General features: G+C 47.4%; 1 protein-coding gene across 6 annotated transcripts in view; it reads left to right on the forward strand.

The window, feature by feature from the left end:
- Positions 1-16,920, forward strand: part of LOC113178803 (contactin-4) — a 259,228-nt gene extending 242,308 nt beyond the window's left edge. For 2 of the 6 annotated variants that reach the window (XM_077793439.1, XM_077793440.1), the window contains exons 14-20: positions 582-652; positions 1,721-1,955; positions 4,454-4,566; positions 5,123-5,309; positions 5,737-5,849; positions 14,190-14,358; positions 16,820-16,920. In XM_077793439.1, the coding sequence (XP_077649565.1) occupies positions 582-652; positions 1,721-1,955; positions 4,454-4,566; positions 5,123-5,309; positions 5,737-5,849; positions 14,190-14,358; positions 16,820-16,920 (989 nt within the window). Of the gene's footprint in view, positions 1-7; positions 34-581; positions 653-1,720; positions 1,956-4,453; positions 4,567-5,122; positions 5,310-5,736; positions 5,850-14,189; positions 14,359-16,819 lie in introns of those variants that run through there. The other 4 variants (XM_077793441.1, XM_077793442.1, XM_077793443.1 and 1 more) reach the window with 2 other exon arrangements.
- Positions 16,921-19,515: the final 2,595 nt, after the last annotated feature.

A 19,515-nucleotide genomic window follows, 5' to 3' on the forward strand; every position in this document is an offset into this window, starting at 1 on the left:
TTTACAGAGAAAAGTGGGGATCAAAGAGGTTAAGACAGTGAGCAGCCAGGGGTCACCCTCTGCTCACCGCTTCCTCCAGCACCCAGCTCAAAGCTCACCTTCTTCTGAGAAGCCATTAGCCCGCCCCGTCCAGCAACCTGCTCTGCAGAACACCTCAGCTCCTCTTCATTCTGTCTCTGCTCAACTGTGTCGTGGATTGGCTCTATAAACCGTCCCCCCACGCCCCTGCCCTCCACCCGGATTGTCAGCTCTGCCTGAGCAGAGAGGGTCCCCTGGTCCCTTTGTGTGTATCACCACGTGGCTAATAAACACCTCACCAAGCTTGGAAATGCGCACGCACCTCTGTTCTTTCCTCCTCCCTGGAACCCCTGGGTCTCTGGGGATCGAGCTGAGCCACGGGTCAGACATGCCCCCTTGCTGAATGGGAAACAGGTAACCGAGAGCCACGGACACTTCACCTCCTTGAAGGTGTGTGATTCCGAGTATTGGCTGGCGGTGAGCCACCAGGAAGCCACCAGGCTTCCCCAGCAGTCACCTGCCATTGCTTGTGTGACATGACTTGTTCTGTGTCTCCTCTGCAGTTCCTGAAGTCACCCCGGCCAACGTCAGCGGTGGTGGAGGAAGCAAATCTGAACTGGTTATCACCTGGGAGGTAAATGAAACCACAGGGCACTGGTCTGGGCCGTTGTATTCTTTCAGACGTAGCTGGGAAGCCTCCCCCTCTGTCTTGAGCCGCTAAAATCCATTCGAGTACCAGCGCCTCCTTTCCCCTAGCTAATGGGTAGCAGGAAAGGAAGGTGCTAGCCCATCCATGGTAGAGGGAAGTTGTTTTTTTTTTTTTTCATTTGATTCATCCCAGGAAAAAAACAATCAGGAAAGAGAAGCCAACACAAGTTATAAAAAAAAAAAAAAAAAAAAAAGAGAGAGAGAGAGAGAGAAAATGAAAGAAAAGGGTTCAGAGAAAACCAGGGTTTTCTCTTCTTCCTGAATTGCTACATGGTCAATTGATTTAAAGCGTCTGCCGGCCAGAGATTTAGCGCAGCACCAGCAGGCTCGCCCGGCAATTGGTTTTGCTGCTGGATTAAGAGGCATTTTAAAAAAAAAAAAACAAAAACAAAAAAACAACCTGGAGGAAGGTTAGTCACCAATTTATTAAAAATTGATTTTTGAGAGAGAAGGTGAGGCGCTTTCAGAAAAGGGTCCTTTAATGTTTTTGAAAGATGCTCGTCTGAGGCTGTAAAAATGGAATCATTTCCTCTCCTCCGAGCCCCAGCAGTGGAAGCAGCCCCTCACCGCCCCCCTCCCACTCTCGGGCTGAGCTCTTCTCCTCTGAGCGGCCAAGACGGTCTAGGTCCCTTGGACCAGTGACGATCTTCCCCCTCTTTGGCACTAGAGGGAGATGCTGGGGGGGGGGGCATTTCCACCAACTATCTCCTTTCTAGGTCATTTCCAACGATTTCAGCGTTGGGAGTGACTCTCGGAGCCCAGGGGTGCCCTGCAGATGGTCATTGAGTGCTTTAAGCCGGCTGCCAATCTCCAATCTCCTGAATTTGTTAGGTAGATTATTGGCCAACCCTAAATTTTTAAAAAAGGAAAAAAAATACTTGATATAATCATAAGAAGCAGAGAAGAGAAGAAGGTAGACAATCTTGTTTGTGTGTTGGCTTTGGAATCAAACTGCTGGGATTTCTGAAGGCCACCACCTCCCTTTGGTTCCCAGACTGTGCCCGAGGAGTTACAGAACGGCAGAGGCTTTGGCTACGTGGTAGCCTTCCGGCCCCATGGGAAGATGATCTGGATGCTCACGGTGCTGGCCTCGGCCGACGCCTCCAGATACGTGTTCAGGAATGAGAGCGTGCGCCCCTTCTCTCCCTTCGAGGTTAAAGTGGGCGTCTTCAACAACAAGGGAGAAGGACCCTTCAGCCCCACCACCCTGGTGTATTCTGCGGAAGAAGGTAACGCTGTGTCTTTCCTGGACAAAGCTGATGTTTCTTCAATGCCCAGGTTTCTATGTAGGATGGACTGTCAGTTTAGGACGTACGGAACGCGTAAATCAAAGGCGCATCTGGATTTGAGAAAAGTATCGTGTGAAAAAAATGTGGTTCATGCCAGGCGCAGTGGCACACGCCTGTCATCTCAGTACCTTGGGAGGCTGAGGCAGGAGGATCCTGAGTTCAAGGCCAGCCTCAGCAACTCAGCAAGGCCCCTCAGGGAGACCCTGTCTCTAAATAATATACAAAATAGGGCTGGGGAGGGGGCTCCGTGGTTAAGCACCCCTGCGTTCAATCCCTGGCATCAATTTTTTTTTTTAAAAAAAAATGTCGTTCATTATCAAAAGATGTATATAAAAATACTGCATATAAAAACATGACCATGGCTGTCCAATATGGATTCTGTTGCAGAGGGCCCAGATTCCAAGGGCCACATAAGATCTTGTCTCTCTCTGAATCTATCTACCTAGCTACATCATTGCTTTTTTAAATTATATATTTTTTTATCTCCTTAAGCAAATATCAAAATAGAAACATGCATTTCCTGACACCAATTCTGCTTTTATAATCTGTACCGGGTACTTCTCTTTTTTTTTTTTTTTTTTCTTTTTGGTACCAGGGACTGAACCCAGGGGTGCTTAACCGCTGAGCCACACCTCCAGCCCTGTTTTGTATTTTATCTAGAGACAGGGTCTCACTGAGTTGCTCAGGGCTTCACTAAGTTGCTGAGGCTGGCTTTGAACTCGAAATCCTCCTGCCTCAGCCTCCCAAGCTGCTGGGATGACCAGCGTGCCCCACCATGCCCAGCTTAAAGGGGATGTTCAGAATGGGACCACACTGAAACGTGTGGAAGTTGAGCTATTTACTTTGGACTCAGTGAAGATGCCGTCAAGTCTTTTCGCCCCAGAGAGAAACCATCCCTTAAGTTCTGCAGCTCTCTGTCACCTCTCCTTGGCCTCCGTCACCTGTCCTTGGCTTCTGCCTCCCTTACCCCTCCCAGGCTTCCCAGCATTCTCCGTGCCCTGACCACGTCCTTTGAAGTTACCCAGATGCCGCAGCACGTCCCCTGTCCTGCCCACCTCGTGAATTCATACCGGCCCTTTAAGGCTCCACTTCAACAACCACGGCCTCTCTGATTCCCCAGGCCAGCCCAGGGCAGGAATCGCTCCATTTTCTCCCAGTTCATCTCTAGTGGTCCTATTTATAGTATTCGCACGTTCCTCTATTCTAATTCACACCCCACTCTATTGCAGATTTTGAATATTCTGGTGGCAGGTTCTCACCTGTGTTTCCTGGGGATGGGTCCTTTGTCTTTCCCCTGTGGGCCGGACATTTAATAAATGCTGAACTCATGAATGCATCAATAGAGTCTTCGATTATCCCCGGTAGATGGAGGTCTCCTTGTTCCACATGGCCTCCAGGGTGGGGTGCATTCCGGTGGGGGTACACAAGGTGACTGTGAATGACATGGCACGAACTTTTCAAAGTATCAAAGAGGCCCGTGTTGATTTCAGCTGCATTAGAAAAAAATCGAGAGCTATTCGGTCAAATGCAAGATGTCATGAGTGTTATTACTTACAACTAGGCTCAGCTCGATTTTTCTTTCAAAAAGACCATCCAAAGGAAAGATTCATATACAAACAGTACGCAGGCTGAAACTCTGCCAAATAAAATAAACTAAAATAACTGAAATTTGGGAAACAGTTGGTCCAGCCTGTCCGTTTAGCGGAGACTGCAAATGACTTGGGTAAACCGTGGCTAAATCTTGTCCAAGAGCATGGAGATCCACAGCACGAAGCTAAACTCGTGTCCGTTCCGCTCTCTGGAGTCTTAGTGAAGTCAGGTGACTGTCTTTTTTTTTTTTCCTTTTCTCCATTGTTCTCATAATCCAGTGACTAGAATTACTACTGATGACAAGTGTTCATTAAGCAAGTTCCCACCAAGCACGGTGGTGCCCTCCCGTAATCCCAGTGGCTCAGGAGGCTGAGGCAGGAGGATCGCGAGTTCATAGCCAGCCTCAGCCATTTCTCGAGGCCCTGAACAACTTAGTGAGACCCTATCTCAAAATTTAAAAAGAAAAATAAAATGGGCTGGGGATGTGGCTCCATGGATAAGCATTCCTGGGTTCAATCCCTGGTACCAGAAAGAAAAAGAAAAGAAAAAAATAGTTCCATCTTGAAGGAATCGCTGGCTTTGAAAAACCTTGAACTCAACGAGTTCTGGGTTCCTTCCATACCACTCACCTCCAAACCAAAAACCCAAAGGCTTTGGAGTGGTCTCCTCCGGACCACCACCCGCTACATGTCAGTCACTGCCTCTCTGCAGAATGAGGCTTTGCCTGGCGTCTTTACGGATCTTTCTAGAACCACGGATTCTTTGCCCCTGATAATGAACGTCGTCTGTAGAAGTCTGTGCTCATGCAGCTGATTGATTCGTGAGAACTTGAATTCCTTTCTCTGCAGAACCCACCAAACCACCGGCCAGTATCTTTGCCAGGAGTCTTTCTGCGACCGATATTGAAGTTTTCTGGGCCTCGCCGCTGGAGAAGAATAGAGGACGGATCGAAGGTTACGAGGTAGGCAAGCACGTGTGCCCAGGGACTGTACCATCCTTGGTCCCTGGTATACTCTAGGGGGGTGTTTCAGGATCTATGCAATTTTAAGCATTTATGAGCTCAGGTCTGATAGACCCAGCCTCACCTGAGCTCAAACCAAAGACGGAGAACAACCCACAGGGCTTCTCAGTAAAAAGCCAAAAACAGGGGCTGGGGCTGTCGCCCGGTGACCGAGCGCTTGCCTAGCACGGGTGAGGCCCTGGGTTCCATCCTCAGCACCCCATAAAGATGAAACAAATAAAATAAAGGCACTGTGTCCCTCGACAACTACACACACAAAAAAAAATATATATATATATATTTTTTTAAAAAGCCAAAGACCCAAAAAAGAAGGCTTTCTTAATTTTATGAGTAACTTCTCAGAACATGCAAATCTCTTTGTTCTGAAAGCTTTGCTCATTGAATTGGTTATAGAAAATTAACTCCGTCATTAAAAAAGGGAAAAAAAAATGATTACCTGATAACATTGGAAATGTCCCCCGTGGGTCGGGTTTCCAGCGTCTTTCTATCTTCGCAGGTGAAATACTGGAGACACGATGACAAAGAAGAAAACGCTAGAAAAATCCGCACCGTGGGCAATCAGACGTCGACCAAAATCACCAATTTAAAAGGCAGCGCCCTGTATCACTTGGCTGTCAAGGCGTATAATTCGGCTGGGACGGGTCCGTCCAGCGCCACCGTCAACGTGACCACCCGAAAGCCACGTAAGAACAAACTCGCTCACAAATATTTGGGGGGGTGGGGATTCATCAGACTCCATGTCCCTGTTTCCTTCCCTGACCCCTCCTCACGGCGACAATTTGCATACTAATTGGTATCGGGATGTGGTTTCAGACTCTCCTTAGCATCTCCCTGAACCCTTGAGGACAGAAAGATAAATGTTTTTTCTCCTCCCTGGGAAGGGAGGCTGCTGCTGCTTTTAGCTCTAAATGCTAGGCGACCAGCTGAATCTTTTTTCCATTTGCCACGCGGTATCTCGTCAGATCTCAGTGACCTTGAAGACACAGATTAGTGCAATCGTCCGTTAAATGGCCTGCACTCTTGAGTTCCAGTAAGGAGAGATTCCTCCGAATCCGTGGAGATTTAATAACCAGTGTATATCTTCATTTTTTTTTTTTTTTTTTTTTACAGCACCCAGCCAACCTCCCGGAAACATCATATGGAATTCATCGGACTCCAAAATCATCCTGAATTGGGATCAAGTGAAGGCCCTGGATAATGAGTCGGAAGTCAAAGGATACAAAGTGGGTAATTTCTTTTTTTTTTTTTTTTTTTGCAAAAGCACCTCATCTTAATGTGAAGTGGGGAAAGTGTCCTTCCCTGCATCAGGTGATGCACATTCTCCCTTTACCTGAGGATGCTTTCCCAGCCCCTGAGGAATCTCTGCCCCAGAGTGGTGTGGGCCAACTTGTATAAATGTCCATTCGTCAGAATTCAGATAATCACCCCTGTTAGTCAGTTTTCCATTACTATGACAAACACCTGAGACAATCCGCCGATGGAGAGAAAAAGGTTGATTTGGGCTCCAGGTTTCAGAGGTTTTCATTCTATAGATAGTTAACCCTGTTGCTTTGGGGCCTGAACCGAGGCAGACATCAGGGTCGAGCAAGCTGCTCACATGGCGGCCGCTGAGAAGCAGAGAGAGAGAGGAAGAGATGAGGGTCCCCAAGTCCCCTTACGGGAACATCCCCAGTGACATAAAACCTTCCTGTAAGTCCTACCTCTTAAAATTTCCACCAACCCCCTCTAGTTCCACAGGCCGGGGACCACACCTTTGGGAGACACTTACCCAAGCCACAGTGTCACCTAACCTTTAGGCTCAGGCAGCATCAATCAGACACGGTTAAGGACTCGGTGGATGAAGGACCGATCCCAAAAAAAACCAAGGGCCAAATGCTTTCTCTGATATGCAGATGCTAATTCACAATAAGGGGTGTGGGGTTGGTGCTAGGAAAGTACAGAGTTACTTTGGGTTAGAGAGAAGGGGAGGATAGTAGAATGAATCAGATCCTCTGTGCATACATGACTACACATCCGGTGTGAGTCTATGTCACGTACCACCAGAAGAATGAGAAGTTATCCTCCATTTAATGATGTGTCAAAGTGCATCCTCCTGTCTGTCATGTACAACTAATTAGAACAGATAAAAAAAGAAAAAATGGTCATCTCAGACTCAGAGGCAGGGGAACTAGACTCTAGCTTTTGATGTAAGGCCTAGAATCGCCCAGGCAGAAGGGAAGGGGTTGGTAGCCATCCTATTGATAGACCAGAGAATGCACTAGCAAGACCGTGTCCAGCAGTCAGGTTGGGAACATCCCTAAGGAATCAAGGAAGGAACTGAGCATATTTAGCTGGGTTAAAAAAAAAAAAAAATCAAAAAGCCCCGGAAGTATGATGCCCACTTCCGGTATGGGAAGGGCTATTGTCAGGAACCACCAACACATTTGTCCTGCAAAGTTCCAAGGGATTTTAAAACGACAGCCAATGAATGGGAATTACATGGAGACAAAGGGTGGTTCCCTTCTCCTTGCGGATGGACAGAGCTCTTCGGAAGGGGACTTAGTTCCAAGAGAGGTGGAGCATTTCTCTGTCACTGGAAATGAACCTCAGCTGGATTACGGCCTGGTGAGATGTTAGCAAAGGAAATAAGTAAGGTCTGTAGATTCCATCGCACATTCCATTTCCTTTCTAGCCCAGGAGAGTCATGACAAAGTGACTAAGAGCTTTTAGGAAACCCTCATCATCCGGGCCCCATGGACAGTGCTCTTGACCCCTCGTGGTTCCACATGGATCCCGCCAGAGAAAAAGTGGTTCTTTTAGCAGTTTTGCAGGTCAGCTTTCAAGGAACCATTCCGTGGTTTTCATTAGAAAAGGAAGATCATAAAACCAAAGCCTATGATTATTTTTTTTTTCCCCTCCCAGGAGGCACACTTAGAAGTCAGAATTTTCTGGGGGTCCTGCAAAATAGCCTCTCATCTATGACTCAGTAAACGAAAGAATTGCCAAGACCTTCCCCCCTCCCCCGCGCCGTCTAAAAGGCGGAAGCAGGCAGGGTGGGAAGCCACGGCCCACCTAGAGAGGGTGTCTGGCTATCAGAACGTGCCAGCTGCAGACCACTTCCTGCCCGTGTTGACTTCAGAAAAAAAAGGAGACGCAGCTCCCCAGAGATGGCAGGCTTTAGGAAGGTGGTAGGGGGAAAAAAAATATAAAATGGATCATTCTAGATTTCAGTTTTAAAATGTGGTCACCTCCTCTAACTTTGTCCCGTAGTTTGGCTCTCTCTTGGCTGTGTGACTTTAGGTCAGTCGCTCGAACTCTCTGGGACTACACTGACCTTTGGTGTTAAAAGAAGTTTCTCGTATCTTTGTTGTTCTCCGACCCTGTCTCTCCCTGTGACCATTCCCCCCAGACATCCTTCAGCAGGGGCTCAGTTTTTCAGCTCTGAGCTTGGAAGCTTTCCCTGCTGGCCAGAGCTGGGGGTTTTGTGGGAGATGAGGTTTTTTTGTTGTTGTTTGGAGGGTTAATGGAGGTTGAACCCAGGGGCACTTTACCACTGAGCCACCTCCCCAGTCCATTTTTATTTTATTTTTTTAAATTTTGACTCAGGATCTCACTGAATTGTGCAGGACCTGGCTAAGATACCGGGGCTGTCTTTGAACTTGAGATCCTCCTCCCTCAGCCTCCCGGGTTGCTGGGAATCACAGGCACGTGCCGGAGCTTCTGCCAGAGCTCTCTGTAGCAGGCTTTTGGAAGTCCTTACCATCCTCTTGGATGACTGTAATTAGCCGGTGGCTTGTGAATCCCCTGACTCTGGGCTCCCGGAGGACAGTGTCTGCATCCTTATCTGTGTTTTTCCCACCAAGAAGTACACTCACGGTGATCGTGAGAGAGAGCTCTCGTTTCCTAACTCTGGTTTCTGTGATGACCCAAGAGACAGTGGGGTTGGGTTAGGCTGGAGGATGAATGAGGAAAAGAGTAGCTTTATATATATATATATATATAAAAAAAAAAAGAAAAAAGAAAAAGAAAGAAAGAAGAAAGACACACCTTTGCAACTCTGCAGTCCTGACCAGGCTAGCTGGGAGGATGACCTTGACCTTGATCATCACAGCAAAGAAAAGGAGGCACAATTGATCTAACCCAACCAAGAGGGGAGAATGAAAAACAATAATAGAAGTAAATTCTCCCTCCTGGCCTCAGTGATACCCATTAGAACCGGTGGGAAAAGGAGCGTCCAAGGCAGACAGCCACCAGGCTCCCCAGGAATGGCACAAGTCTCGTGCCCAGGCTCATTTTCAAGCGGGTGCTTGAAATGGAAGAAATATTCCAGGCAACAAGGCAAAACGTTTGCGCGACGGGTGATCAGCAAGCCCTCGTGTGGCCGATGTGAAAACTAGAGCCCATGGAGCTAAGTGACTTGGAAGGCCCTTGGGTTTGGCCAGGGCGAGGATCCATATGCACGCCGCCAAGAGATGATGGCTTTAGAGAGAAAAATTGAGTCTCGGTGGCGATTCAGTTGGCACCACTTGGCACACCTGCTCCCTCTCGGAGACTGTCCCCTGAGCTTCGTAACACCTCTTGGAGAAAGCCCTTCTTGAATTGGTGACCCTAGCCCACCCTCGAATGCACACCTAGGAGATTCGTTTGGGCAGTATCACTTGGTGCAGGGCCTGGGGGCGGGGGGTAAAACAGGCCAAGACAGACCAAGGGGCGTTGGACCTCCCAAAAATGATCTGCTGGGCTTGGCGTAGGATGGGGAGAAATCATCTTCATGTTTACAGAAACAGAATGAGGAAAACCAGAGAGCTCGGGGTGGTTTCCTATCTGAATCACCAACCACATCCTATAAACTAGCTACGGGGTGTAGACATTCTGCTTTTTTTCCCCTGAATATGGTTTTGTATTCGTTCACGGTATTCAAGAGAACATAAAGGTCGGGAAGTTGGTGTTGAAGGAAGTGTGGCGGACGTACGGAGGTCTAGTGGGAAATGCTACGGAAACCTCAGACAGAGGGCTGAATCTCACAACCACCGCACTGACTGGTCCACGTACGTGTGAGCACGTGTGTGGGTGTGTGTGTGGGTGAGATGGTATCTCAGGAAACCCACCCTGAGATCATCTCTAGAGATGACTTTATTGGTTGAATAAACCATGGGTCGGATGGCAGCGGGAAGAGTTGATCTTTGATAGAGAATTTGACTCATTGAAAATAGCTATGGTAGGGCCGGGGGTGTGACTCTGGGGTACAGTACGTGCCTGCCAAGTGCGAGGGCCTGGGCTCCATCCACAGCACCTCCCCGTAAGGCTTTCCTATTAAACTCGGTCCTTTCTTGGTCCGAGTTTCCTCCTAAACACTGAAGGTATCTGCGTAGCGGGGATCTCTGCATGGGCAGGAGTCTTCATGTGAGAAGTTGACTCTAGAATGTGTGAGTCCCAGGACGTTCTGTGCACACGAGTCTTCCAGGTTAACTTTAGGACAACAGAGTTAAGAAGGAGAACCTCTGCTCTGGCTTGCAGAGTCGGGCAAGTGACCTAAACAAGTCGCCTCTCTTTTTCAACAAATATCCTACCTATTGGCACTAAGCACTTTTCTGAGCCTTCTTAACTTCATAACGGCCCACTCAGGGAGAAAGTCCATTTCTAGAAGGTAGTGCATGCATCCGCTCTAATTTTATGGATGAAGAAGTATGTCACACAGCAAAGACTTCAGAGACCTGGGATCAGAACATAGCATCATGGATAACAGGGATGGTAGCCACTCTTCATTCTACGTACCAGCAACAAACAAATACAACAAGTGGTAATAAAGTTCTGCAAAGGAAAACAAACCAGGGTGCAGCAGTGGGGAGAGGCAGGGCACAAAAAAAAGACAGACTTCACATTTTATATAAAGATCAAGAAAAGCTACTCTCGAAGTGACATTTCATTGGGGCCTGGAAAGAAAGGAGGAGTGGACAGACAGCTCTCTGGAAAAGCATTCCAAGTATAACAGACAGGAGGTGCACAGGTCCTGAGGTCACGCATGCCAACATAACAAAGTGAGGAGTTCTGCCATCTCCAACAGCCTGCAGAGTTGGTGATTGTGCAGAGCGGGCAGTGACTTCTCGGCTCCCATGGGTGCCAGACAGGAACGGAGACAAGTGTGTTTGTGCTACTACATAATACAGCACCCACAGCTAAATTAAGTTATAAGAAACGTCAGTTCGTTTTTCACAGTTCTGGAGGCCAGGAAGTCCAAGGCCAAGGTGCCAGCCTATGGGCATGACCTTCTTTTTTGTGTGTGTTATCACATGGCAGAAGCAAGAAGGGGATGAGAGAACAGAAGGCCATCCTTCTTCACCAGCACCTGGGCCACCCACAAGGGTCTATATCAAAAATCTCACCCTTTAAGGTCATCACAGTAGGAAATGAATTTCACTGAGTTTCGGAGAGGTTAGACATTCAGACCGTAACCATCAGAGGGGCCCTATCTCCCAGTTTGTCAATAGAACTGAAGGGTTTGTTTTTTTTTTTTTTTTTTCATGCATCATGGCTTAGTTTATAAATCCTGGTGTGGAACTCAGAAAAACAAACTTAATGAGAGACCAACAAATGATACAGGCAGGCTGGGTGTGGTCCCTGTATCTCCAGGTTTCTACCACCTACCTGCCTATAGGAAGGCAGAGACAGCCACCCAGACGGTAGCCAAGCTGGGACCCTGGTCCTCTTTGGAATCAGAGCTACCGTGGTCATCCACCTGAACACGCTGAACACACTGGACGATCCCTAGTGGAAACAGAACCCACACCTCCTCCCTGACGTCCGCCCGGGATTCTATCGAATGCAAGTACAGCCCTCAAAGCCATCCGCCGAACGAACCAAGAGTTTGGTGTCAATAAGGGGTTTTTGGGGTCCTTTTTAAGGTTTTGCCACGGTCCCTAATATTACAAGACCCGGAAGCCGTGCAGATAAGAAGTCTGGATTTTTTTTTTTTTCTTCTGGATTTATATTTGAAACTCGTTGAATTCTCTGGGCTGTTGCAAGGACCAGAGGTAAATCAAAGAAGCAATTTATTCCTCAGAGCCAGATGTGACCTTGCATGCTCTCAGCAAGCCCGCTGTCCTGAGGGGCTGTGGCGTGAGGCTCCGACACTCCTGAGCGCGGCAGCGGATTTATTGGAGCCTGATCGTTAGCAAGGGGACGGATCTGGGGGTGCAGGGGTCGGGGGGGTGGCTGATGAATCTTGGCACCTTAAGGAAATTGTGTTTTCCACCTTGTACGAGGGAGACATCCTTTAAGGTAATGAGATGGCCGCCGGGGAAGAAATGGGAACTGAACACTCTTCAGGGAATTCTGATGGATTTCACTGACATGTGGTTTGGTCCTGGTGATAGGAAAGTGACCTTCTGTCTCCACCCCCCCCCATCAGCATTGGTCGAGGGCCTTGGGGGGGGGGGGGAGGAGCCCGTCTGTGGGTCTCAGAGCGGGACCCCGGGCCCAGCAGCGTTGGCATTAGCTGAGGGCTTTGGATCTGCAGTGTTTGGGGTCCCAGCCACGTCTGTGCGGGGAACCCGGGGAAGGGGATCCTGCAGGCTGTGTCTTCCTGGATTCCCCAGATAATTCTGATGTGTGCTCCCATTTGAGAGCCACCCATGGAGCTCATGGAGCGTTGCCCATATTGATGTCATCTGAGGATGTTTTTAAAAAAAAAAAAAATTCTCAGCCACTCGGGAGGCTGAAGCAGGAGGTGTCTCAAGTTCAAGTCCGGCCTCAGCTGCTGAGTGAAACCCTGTCTCAATATCAAAAATAAAAAAAAAAAAGTTCTGGGGATGAAGTTCAGCAGTAGGAGCATCACTGGGTTCAATCCCCACTACCCAAAAATAAAATTTTAAAAATTTAAAAAAAAAATATATATATATATATATATTTTTTTTATTATTATTATTATTTTAACTTCCGTGGGGTCTCGCTCAGGCAGCCTGGCAGAGACCTGGAGCGAGGTTTCTCATCTTTTTCCTATTCAAACTTTGACCTGGCTCATTCTCTGTTGTGGGGCTCTCTGCTGCACCCCTGGTCCCTACCCACTGCACCCGGAGCACCTGTTGTGACCCCCGGACCTGTCTTCAGGCAGTGCCCAATGCCTCCTGTCAGTGATCCGTCCCCCGCACCTCCACATACATACACACACACACACACACACACACACACACACACACACAGGTCTGGAGCATCAGATCTGTGGCCACAGTGGCTCCAACATGCCACTCTAAGAGCACCACCCCTCTGAAGTGGCCCTATCTTTTTAATGATCACGGGAAACTGCAGAGGGTGGGTTCAGCCAGGTGCACATGCCTGTCATCCCTGCAGCTCCGGAGGCTAAGGCAGGAGGATTGTGAGTTCAAAGCCAGCCTTGGCAACTTAGGGAGGCCCTAAGCCACTCGGTGAGACCCCATCTCTAAATAAAATACAAAATAGGGCTGGGGATGGGGCTCAGGGGTGGAGTGCCCCTGAGTTCAATCCCTGGTACCAAAAAAAAAAAAAAAAAAAGAGGTGTGTGCTTAGAAGTCCTCATTCTTGCTCCTGGTGGGCTTGCTGCTGGTCAGGGCAGGCAGCCACAGGCAGGTGAAGGAGTGCTAGCTAGCCTCTCATCAAATAAATCAAATAAAGCACAGCCTGTTCTAGGTAGCTTCCTCGTCCACGTGACCCGATCACTTTGGGGCACCCAGAAAGAAAACAAAGGCACAAGCCGGGAGCTAGCCAGTCTGGGGTCCCAGTTTGGGGAAAGATTATTGCCTTTTGCATTTCAAAATCTCCCTGGGCTGAGGTGTCCTCTCGTTCTGGGATTCATGGTGACACTGACGTGCCAGGTGAGTACTGGGCTTGTAGCCTCTGCCACAAATGTCTCTCGTTCCCAAGGCTCCCTTGAGCCAGGCCCTCCCTGTGCAATCTTGGAGACACAAATCTTTCGTTTGTTTGTTTTGGGGTACCAGGGATTGAACTCAGGGGCACTCCACCACGGAGCCCCATCCCCAGCCCTATTTTGTATTTTATGTAGAGCCCCATCCCCAGCCCTATTTTGTATTTTATGTCTCACTAAGTTGCTTAGGGCCTCCCTTTTGCTGAGGCTGGCTTTGAACTCTCGATCCTCCTGCCCCAGCCTCCTGAGCCACCGGGATGACAGGCATGTGCCAGTGCACCCGGCTATTGTCGCCATCTGATAAACTAGGAAGTGAGTGAGTCTCAAGAGGTGACAGTGAGGCGCTCAGACACACGGTGGCCGAATCTACTCTGCCCCCACAGCCCCTGATGTGCATCTGCCCCTCCATCCCCTGCCAGGTGTGTTAAGGGGCCTCCTCGGAGAGGCCAGCCACACAGCATCTTGGTGCCATGCAGCTGCCCCAGCCCCTCGACCTATGCTCTTCCCTCATCATGAAGTGGGAGCTGCAGGCCCAGCCCTCTCCATGCACAGGCTTTCTAAATCCACGGGCAGCCAGAGAACCTCAGCATCTCTGTGTGCCACGGGCGTCACAGGCGAAAAACAAATGAATACCCCCATCTCCGGGGTCTTCTCGAGGACAGCAGGTGACTCCTTCCTGTCCCCGCAGGTCTTGTACAGATGGAACCGACAGAGCAGCACATCTGTCATCGAGACCAATAAGACCTCGGTGGAGCTCTCGCTACCTTTGGATGAGGATTACATCATCGAGATCAAGCCCTTCAGCGACGGAGGAGACGGCAGCAGCAGTGAGCAGATTCGAATCCCAAAGATATCAAGTAAGAATCCTCTCCCAGAGACCGTAGCTGTCATATCGTTCAGGGTCTTCCTCCGGGATTGTGTTCACACTGCTGGTTTTGAATGGGTGCGTGTGCGACAGGTGCATAAGTGCACACGCAGGATTCTCCTCCTTTTCCAACACGTGGAGCAACGTGCGAGACTTGATGATTGTAGGCGTTTCTGTTTGTTGGTGTTTTTATATATTTTTTTAAAAATTTTTTTATGTGTTTCTGATTTTATGTGTTTTGAGCAAATCCATTCAATTCTATAGAATCGTAGAGACAGAAAGCAGGTTCGCGGCTGGCCGCGGCTGGCCAGGTAGGGGTGGAACTTGAGTGGATATTGGGTTTTCATTTGGGGGATGATGAAAAAATTTCTAGAAATAGGTAGCAATGCTGGCCAAAGAGTGTTTAATTGGATGACAAGGCTCCGTCCCCTTTAAACTCGTTAAAAATGGTCACTTTTCTGCCTTGTGTATTTTGCCACAATACAAAAGAAAGACTGCTGTTCGACGTCTGAGGGGAGATGGGCACTAGCCTTTGGATTTAGCAGTCTGGAGATTAGGGGATCAGCGCAGGCTGTAAAATTTTAAGCCGTCAGTGGAGAGGTGATATTTTAAATCATAACGAAAATCCTCACCACTGAGTCCTGAATTTTAGCCCTGAGTATCCTTCTGCTAAGTGCCCATAGGTTTCTCAGGTGAACAAAGGACCTGTTATGTTTTACGGGTACCAAATAGCGGTCATGAATCCATGAAGCCATTTTAATTGTGCTTACAAAATCTGGATACCTGAAACACTCTCGGGCCATTTTGCTCTCCCTCTGAGTTAGGTCTTGTTCAGGTTGGATTTCGTATTAGTTTGTTAATATTACAGTACTTTGATGTCAAGCAGAGGCTCCCCAAGAGCCACGCTCCAGGACATAGGTGTGGTTCTTAATGGAGTTTATTGACAGCATTATTTTTCAAGGGTATGGTCTGGGGATGTAGCTTAATGGTAGAGCATGCCGGAGGCCGGGGCTTCAATCCCTAGTACTGCAAAAATCAAAAAAATAAAATAGAAAATAGATAAACCTAGGGGGATTGTATTGGAGACTTCACCAAAGAAGATCCCTAACTTTTGGTTGAAAGGTAGCTAGATTTATGGTGAGAAGTGGAAGAAACCTCCAGACCATGAGAACACGAGATCCGGGTTTGGCTTCTCTCTCTTTATTAAAATCTGACCACATGCTTTCTTAGCATTGCAAGATTTTTTTTTCAATTTGAGGCTGCCTGATGATTCCTGTTTTGTTTTTTTTTTTTTCATTCTTTACAAAAACGTGTGTGAGATGATGACATGGGTGTGGTTAGATGACATGGTAAGGATGTGACCAAGCAGAGGATCCCTTTTCCTCGAGGGATTTTTTTTCTTATTATGTAGGTCAAAAAAGATTGGCCACTTTGAAAAAAAACTTTCAATAGGTCTTAGTAGATTCTTACAAAAAAACGTAAGACCCCCTCAGAAAAGTTTTTAAAAGATTGAGATTGTTTTGTTTGGAGAAAAGGGGGGCATAGCATAGTTAGACTGATTTTTTGGCTTTGATTGATTACCAATTCAGCTGTCCCCTAACGAGGCAATAATCTTGGACCCCGGGGCTCCTCATCCATCCAGTGGAGTCACAACAATACCTGGTCCCTGAGAGAAGCTATTATAAGATGTAAATGTCATGTTGGTCAAGGGAAAGATCAAAGTCGCAAGTTCAAAGCCAGCCTTAGCAACTTAGCAAGACACTGCCTCTAAATAAAAAAATAAAAAGGTGCTGGCTGGGGATGTGGCTCAGTGGTGAAGGGACCCTGGGTTCAACCCCTGGTACCAAAAAGAAGAAGGGAAAAAAGAAGGGGAGGGGGGGAAGAGGGAGGGGGAAGGGGGAGGGGGAAGGGAGAAGGGGAAGGGGGAGGGGGAAGGGGGGGAAGGGGGAGGGGGAAAGGGGAGGGGGAGGGGGAGGGGGAGAAAGTTCTTCCCACATTTCACATCCATAGCCTCATTTTCCAAAAGGCCAAACAGAGTGGCAGGGATTTCCCATCACCTGCTCCCAGGTTCCTAGCCAGGTAGCTCCAGAGGCACTGGGAGATCATATTTTTCGGGGGGTGGGGGGGGACCCAGCCACTATGTGAAGCCCTGTGTCTCCTCCTCCCTCTTGACTTATAGTGGGAACAGAGGAGATTAGACTCCAAAGACAGCAGGAAGCAGACTGACTTGGTTGCAGCCAGGTGCAGAGGGAAGAAGCTTTCTCTGTAATGGTTGCAGATCTCCATCCACCACCTTGAACCCTTCTGTAGAGATTCTTTTGCTGATGGTCCTAAGATCAGTTAGGGTGTGCATTTCTGGAAAACCTTAATGAAGATTTTTCTGGAGCAGGGGCGGGGTGTGCGACTACCTACTGGGTGGATTCCTGCTGAGTGGACTCCTTCTGTCTTTGCAGATTTCTATGCCAGAGGCTCGGGGGCTTCCACATCGAACGCGTGCACCTTGTCGGCCATCAGTACCCTCATGATCTCCCTCACAGCCAGGTCTAGTTTATGACGAACGGTCTCTAAAGGACTTGCTGTTTATACTCTAAGCAACATTTAGCTAGTTGTTTTGAAGACACACCCAGTACTAAGTAATATTGTTGTTCGAGTACATCTTATTACTACTGGAAAAAAAAATGTTTTTTGCTTCTTTAGGAATGGTATTCTACAGTACTTCCTCAAAGCAAATCTAGCTTTGTCCTGAGGTTTCTTTGGAAACTCTGCAATGCACTGAAGACATCTGTAATATGATGTTACCAAAGCAGTTTACATATGTCCTTATATGCATATTTTTTATTATATATTTAGTGTTTTATAGAATTTTTTAAAGTTAACATATAATGTAGATATTGATTTTTTTTTCCTCTGCTATAAACAAAAAAATGTTACGGGCAACACAACCGTATACAATTATGATTTGAAAATACTTCCTTGTAAGAGTTGGAAGCCCATCTTGGTAAATACATTGCAAATGATTTGTAGAGTTTGACAAGGCTCTGGTGGCAGAAGAGTTGGGTCTCTAACTCAAGGCTGCTGTATATAAATTACTCTCTGGTTGGTTAATGCATTGAATCCAATCCTTTTGACGTGTATAATATGGTTTCCTGCCTTCAGGGTGAATTCTGTTGTTCAATGCCACTTGAGATGGTTTTAGCAACGGTTGCAGGTCTCGAAAGCTAAACTTTCTGTCCAAGAGGTACCTTGTACAATATCCTCATACTCTCATACTATGAATTCGTCATCGGATGGTAAGACTCTCTGTTTCCCTCGACTAAGTTAGCATCGTCTTTGTAGTAGCATTACCTTAGACGTTAAATTCGAAGTGACCGATCCTGCAGTAACCTAGATCCAAAGTTACTATAGTCACCCAAGTCTTTTCAAAGGATTTTAAAAAAAAACAAAAATGATAATTTTACTCTCTTTCCATGTATCTGTTTGGAATGTGAATTTTAAAAGAAGTCCTTCTCCGTCGATGGATTCATCCTCTCTTGGCACAGTTTCTTATAGAGGATACGTGTCTCTCTGTAATACTAGCGCCCTTCTTTTGAATCATAGTCACACATGCAGTTTGGAAGATTTCTCCTGTTCCAGCAGAATAAGTGCTGCCGAGAATTTTTTTTTTTTCCTATGACTCTATAAAAGATCTTTAGTACAATTGTCTGGTATCTTGATGAATCTCCTGCTTTGCAATCTCTAGCCTTGTTGCTTTCTGAGCTTTTAACCTGTACGTTCTCCAGAAATCACACGTTGGAAACATGACAATATCCACCAAGTCATATTCTTATGAAAAGAGCTATTTGTTACGGGGGGAGGTTTTTGTAAACGGGCGTTCGCGGAACCCTGATATAAAAGGCAATGCAATTTTTCTATAAAAACTTTGACTTGTAAACATCTGTCGGCTTTTCTTCTTTCTCAGAGATCTCAAAATCTGCCTGTCGCGGGTCGGGGTTTTGCTAACCAATAACACAAGTTAAACTTTTTCAACCTTCTAGTTCCATTCGCCAATCAAGACGCGATCAGGATTCGACCGGTGTCAAAATCAGGTAACCGGGGACAAAAAAAAAAAATATATATATATATATATATATATTGTCAGTATTTCAAGCTGTGTTCCTTTCTTAGTTGGATATGGTTACTTCTATGTTCCAATAAAATAAAATTTAAAATCACACGCAAAAAAAAAATCAGCAAAATAATAAAATGAGTAAAAAAAAATGACCACCCAGGTAGTACCCACCCATCCTCCCCCAGTGTAAATGATATTTAGCAGTGACCTAGCATATGTAATCTTTTTTTTAAAAGGTATTGTTAATAAATATTCTGTCATTTGTAAAGATACTTGTCTTCTGGGAGCCTTTTTCCTGTCAGGGAATGTGTTAGCTCACCTTTGGGATCACAGAAGGACTCAAAATTTGTCTCTGGCCATGACCCAAAGCTGGACAACCCAGAGCTGTCCCTTCGGAATTAACCACCCCGGAGACACCGTTTCACATCCTCTTTGGAAGCAGAGAAGGTCCAAATCCACAAAGAGCCGGGTGCCGTGGCGCCCGCCTAGAATCCCAGCAGCTGGGGAGGCTGAGGCAGGAGGATCGAAGGTTCAAAGCCAGCCTCAGCCAACGCGAGGCGCTAAGCAACTCAGCGAGACCCTGTCTCTAAATAAAATACAGAATAGGGCTGGGGTGGTGGCTCAGTGGTCAAGTGCCCCTGAGTGCAATCCTTAGTACCAAAAACAAAAAATCCACAAAGAAATGTCCTGCTGCCCCCCAACCCCTTGGCCAAAAGGATAAAGTCTAAACTGGAGCCCAGAACCCTCTTCCTCATCTAAACCAATTCAACTCCAGATCCATTCACTCTGAGCCCTCCCTATTCTTCCTTTGGGTCTCACCTCTGTGCCTTTGGGTCCCACGGCTGCCCCCTTTCCCGAAATACCCTTCCCATCCTCTCTCCCACCCAAAGCTCCACCATCCTGGGGTAGGCCCCGCCCAGCTCCTCTGTGAAAGCCTCCCACACGCCTGACCTCGGTGATGCCCTTCCTTTGAATTTGCTGCAACCCTCCCCTCCGTCAGGAACCTACTTTGGGAAAACTCTCGTCCTGTTCTCTTGGATG

Source organism: Urocitellus parryii, chromosome 16 (genome assembly GCF_045843805.1).
Source record: "Urocitellus parryii isolate mUroPar1 chromosome 16, mUroPar1.hap1, whole genome shotgun sequence".
In the NCBI taxonomy this organism is placed as follows: domain Eukaryota; kingdom Metazoa; phylum Chordata; class Mammalia; order Rodentia; family Sciuridae; genus Urocitellus; species Urocitellus parryii.